Here is a 4,691-nt window from a genome sequence, read left to right on the forward strand (position 1 = left end):
ACTGAGTAAGATCTAGATTTTATGGAAACACAAAGACTTTCATGAGCAAGCTCCTATATTCTCCTCCCTACATTGGAAATTCTTACTGTGCTGAGACAGTCCAAAGCCACAAATATGGCTCTCATACCTGGATATCTGCGCATACTCTTTCCTGTGCTTGGGATACTTTCTACTTCTCCCTCACCCACCTATTCTTCAAGTCCTAGTTTAGGTGTTTCTTCTTCTGGATTGGCATATGAAGTTACTCATTATCTGAGATTGGGCAAACTGGCCACTCGGAGTTCGGTGCTGTGATGCCACTTGTCACACCATACTGTAACTATCAGTTTACTTGTCTGTCTCTCCCAGCAGCCTGGGGGTAACCTAAGCTAGATCCAGGTTGCATCTTCCTTCCTAAACCGTACCCACCACTGCACTGGGTGGCCAGAGGTATCAAACAGTATTTGTGGAATGAAGGGAGATAGAAAGAAAAGGAAAAAAGGGAGAGAGAAAGGGAAGGAAACAGAGATGAAAGAAAAAATGAATGGAAAGAAAAAGAATAAGTAAGGAGAGGAAGAGCATAAGGGATAGAAGAGAGAGGAAAGGAGACAGGAAAAAAGGAGGGAGGAGGAAGGGAAAAAAGAGCATGAAGGGAAGGACAGAAAGAAGAAATAAGTAAGGAGACAAGAAGAATGGGAGAAAGGAAGGACGGGCATATGAAGTTACAGAGAAATAGAGAATGTACGCACTGGATTCCTTAGCGGAAGTTTCGGGGGGAGGCTGTAGACGCCATTGGTCCTTCAGTGACTGGCCATGTTTCTGGGATTACAGACAGTCATAGTCAAGGAGTCCTGGTGTTATTAAAGAATGTGGGAAGGACTGGGAAGGACCTTAACACAACGCAGTTTACTTTGTCTTATAGTTGAAGAAACTGAGCTGAAGACTGAGCCGAATCTTGCTCAACGGAAGACTGGTAAGATGCAAACCCAGGCTGGAATAACCTTAAAGCCCAAGTTCTGTCCACCATGTGGGTCTTCCCAGAGACACAGGGAAATCAGTAGTGAAGGAGCAGGAGGAGGGCTCAGGGCCACTGCTTCCCGGTTTGGGGCTGTGCACAGTGCCATTCCTGGGCCATTTCTTTTTTTCCTAACGTTTTTACTTCATGAAAAGAGCTTCCCTCTTCAAGGGAGGTCTGAGGAAGGCAAAATACTATTTTATACTATTTTGAGTATTCTGTAGTAAGACAAAAGAATATATGAGCTCTTTCTGCCTCGTGGCCCTGGTTATTCACCTCGTTCATCTAACAAGCCCTGAGCTTTTTCCCGTTCTTTACTTTTACCTTGTGTCCTCTGGTCTGCAAGCCCCCTACTGCCATTTCTACCTTTTGATATCCTTTGCGTCTTTTGGGCGCTTTGCTCAAAGGCCTTTTCCTCCCCGAGGCCTGCTTCAACGCCCCCAACGGGAAATAATCATTCTGTCTTCTTTGCTCCAATGGTATATTGTTCATTGCGTCCTCAAATATGAACTGGCCTGTGCCTTTCATTATAGTTTCGTGTGTGTATCTTTTTTCCTCACTGAATGTCCACTCCTGGAAGGCAGGACCCACTCTGGCTTGATCTCTGCCTCCCCTGGTAGGACCGGCACAGTACCTTTTATATGACACACATTTTGTATTCGTTACTTTGAATTGAACTGTAGAATCTATTTTCCAACTCTGACGCCTACATCACCCTAGAAGATTAACAAATCTAATGCAGCTAAAAATTCATAACACTCCTTTGTGTTTGAGTACTCCACAGGTAGGTTTTTCTTTTTCTTTTCTTCCTAAAGATTTCATTCATTTGACAGAGAGAGACACAGCGAGAGAGGGAACACAAGCAGGGGGAGTGGGAGAAGGAGAAGCAGGCTTCTCGTTGAGCAGGGAGCCCGACACGGGGCTCGATCCCAGGACCCTGGGATCAGGCCCTGGGCTGAAGGCAGATGCTTAACGAGCCACCCAGGCGCCCCCACGGGTAGGTTTTTCTAAAGCACTTTTGTTGTGTCAACTTTTGTCCAACAGTTGTATAAACTGATAATAGGGACCAAAGATGATAATCTATAAGGAAGGAAGGAAGCAAGGAGAGAGAACAGTTGAGTTGAGAATGTGAGTATCAGAACCCCCAAATTTGTGAATAATTGTGTGCCTTTATATATTGGCCAATTGAAGGAGCAATTATTACAAGAGATCCCTGTCCCTTTAAAAATATTGATAAATAAAGAGATTGTTGGAGAGAAGAGGCCTCATTTGTTTCAGGGTTTTTGTTTTAATAGTGGAGACTTCTTGGGAAATGTTCGTGTAATACATTTCAAGTATGAGAAATAAGAAAGAAGCTAAGAAATACTAACTCTTGTCCAAGGTTAGCAAGGATTTACTTGAGGTGAATAACCTGGGCTGCTCATTCCATTCATTTTAACTAGCTGCATTCTTGCACAGAGCAGATGGCAAATTGGTTGGATACTGAAATCAAAGCAAGAAGGCACTTTAAATGCCAGGACTCTCAATCTCTCTCAGCAAGGTCTGACCCTTTCTAAACTTCCATTTCTTACTGAGTGAAGTTAGTAATGCTGTCAGCCTGAGCAGGAAGAGATTTAAATTGTTTTAGAAAATGTTTTAAGAGTGCTTTTAGATGAGATTTTGCATATTTGTAAAAAAATACTTTTGAGTGTGTTTGAGTCCAACACATTTCTAAATTAATCTCCTGCTACTGCAATCCAGATTCCGGGGAGCTAATGGCAGAGGACATTTTTATCTGTGCTTTTCTCTGAGCACTGTTCAAAGGGCATTCTGTTTCTCATTCACAACTTATATGTACAGCCAGATAAAATACATCACTGGACTCGCATATAGCAGACATCCTTTGCAGTGTTTCAATTCTATCACAATTTTCAGAAACATAATTTTCTGGCTCTAAAGAAGTATTTATAATGAACTCTGTTGGTTGTGAAATGCCATATAGAAGCCAGAGGAAAATTAAAAGTAATAATAATAATAATAGTAATAAATGCAAAAATAATACACATCAAAGTAGAAAGATAATTACTTTCTGTTTCTAACTCCAACTTGAGAGTCTAATAAATAAAATTAGGAGAAAAAATATATAAACTAGCTCTCGGGTATCTTTCCTAAACTTCACAGAGGTGACATTATAGCATTTGTTAGAACGAATTGTTCCCCTCAGGATGTACATAAGAGAGCAGACTGGGTTGCTATATAGTCTTTGAGTTCCTGATATATTGTTTCTTTTTCTTACCTACACTTTCTGAAGCCTTACTAATGAACAGTAGCTGATTCTGAAGATGAGATTTTTACTCAGTTCTACCTCTCTCAGATTCCTCTAGCCACAGGAAATTACTGCAAACTTCAAAATTGCTTCTTTCTGAGCTTCTCCAGTAAGAAAAATAAAATGCTTCAAATGTGAACCACTCACTCATTTCTTACATAACAGTTGGCTCCCAAGAGCAGCTTATTTTTGAGAGGGTTTTGTAAATCCATATCTGTCCCCGGTACTTCGAGACCCACTGGAAAGACTTGTTCTCCCTCAGAGTACTTGTTCCTACTTGGAAACTTCTTAAAATAACATTTTTTCTTGCATAGTAATTGAGTAAGTTTGCTATACCTTGAGTTTGATTACTCAATTTCTTACATTATCACTTCTTAAGAGAGGCTCTCATGCTACTCATATGCCATCATCAAGATTAAAAAGTGTTTGGTTGTGAGAAAGGATGTGCCTGGAATGTTATTCAATTTAATATATGCAGTGGTGGGAGAAGTGAGTTTCTGGAGGTCTCAGTGACAGGGAGTACGTGATTACCCTTGTGTGAATTCATCCTGACGAAAAGAGAGGGATTATTCAGTTACCTCATCTATAAAATGGGATAACAACAATACCTACCTCATAGATTGGCTGTGATGATTACATGAGCTAATAAGGTAAGACTCAGTAAGTAGTAAGTAAGGAGTAAATCCGTCCATGTTGGCTGTTACTCCTTTCATCAGTCCTAGTAAGTGTCCTGAGACAGTGGGACTGACAGAAAATGTGGACAGGCTTGGGTCAGAAAAAGAAGGTGCTGACTTCTTACCTCCAGGGAATCGTCAGCATTCACCATCCAACAGTCTGTCCAGGTGGCCACAACCAAGAACCCAGTAGAGAAAAAGGCAAAGAAGCAGGCGGTGTACTGAAGAAGATCCCTCATTGTAGCCAGCAGCCCGTCTGGAAGGGACACATGGGCGGCTGCCAGCCCCGGGCCCACTCAGGTGGCTGGAACGCTGTCAGGCTTCTGAGCTTCTGCCACCTGGGGATGTGAACACACCGGCCTTTTACTTGTCTCACACCCCACTGCAGACGTCTTAAGTTGTGGTCAGAGTCATGCGAACAGGCTGTGACCCACAGAGGGGTCCTGGAGGTCATTATCCAAAGCACCCAGCCTCCAATCAGAAGCCAGGGCAGGGAAAGGGCTGAGTGTGTCTGGGGTGGGGGGAGAAAAGGAGCCCTGGTAACGTTTTCTGCCCCGACTGTGGGCTGATGGGAGAGGATGGTCACCCGAGGCACGTGCTGGGGCCAAGATGGAGAGAAGGAAGAAGGGTCGCACCCCGCGCTGACGCCTGTAAGCTGATCTTTCTTAGGCCCTCCAGGGCAAGTGAGCTATTCTTCTCCCCCCTCCGCAAGGAGGCT

At 43.2% G+C, this 4,691-nt stretch overlaps 1 protein-coding gene across 1 annotated transcript in view; it reads right to left on the reverse strand.

Moving 5' to 3' along the window:
• CLDN16 (claudin 16) overlaps window positions 1–4,427 on the reverse strand; it is a 21,116-nt gene extending 16,689 nt beyond the window's left edge. The window contains 2 exon segments of the mRNA XM_008705159.1: window positions 4,099–4,343; window positions 4,346–4,427. Coding sequence (XP_008703381.1) covers window positions 4,099–4,343; window positions 4,346–4,427 — 327 coding nt within the window.
• Window positions 4,428–4,691: the final 264 nt, after the last annotated feature.

The sequence above is a fragment of the Ursus maritimus genome, unplaced genomic scaffold (assembly GCF_017311325.1).
Source record: "Ursus maritimus isolate PB19 unplaced genomic scaffold, ASM1731132v1 scaffold_4, whole genome shotgun sequence".
NCBI lineage: Eukaryota > Metazoa > Chordata > Mammalia > Carnivora > Ursidae > Ursus > Ursus maritimus.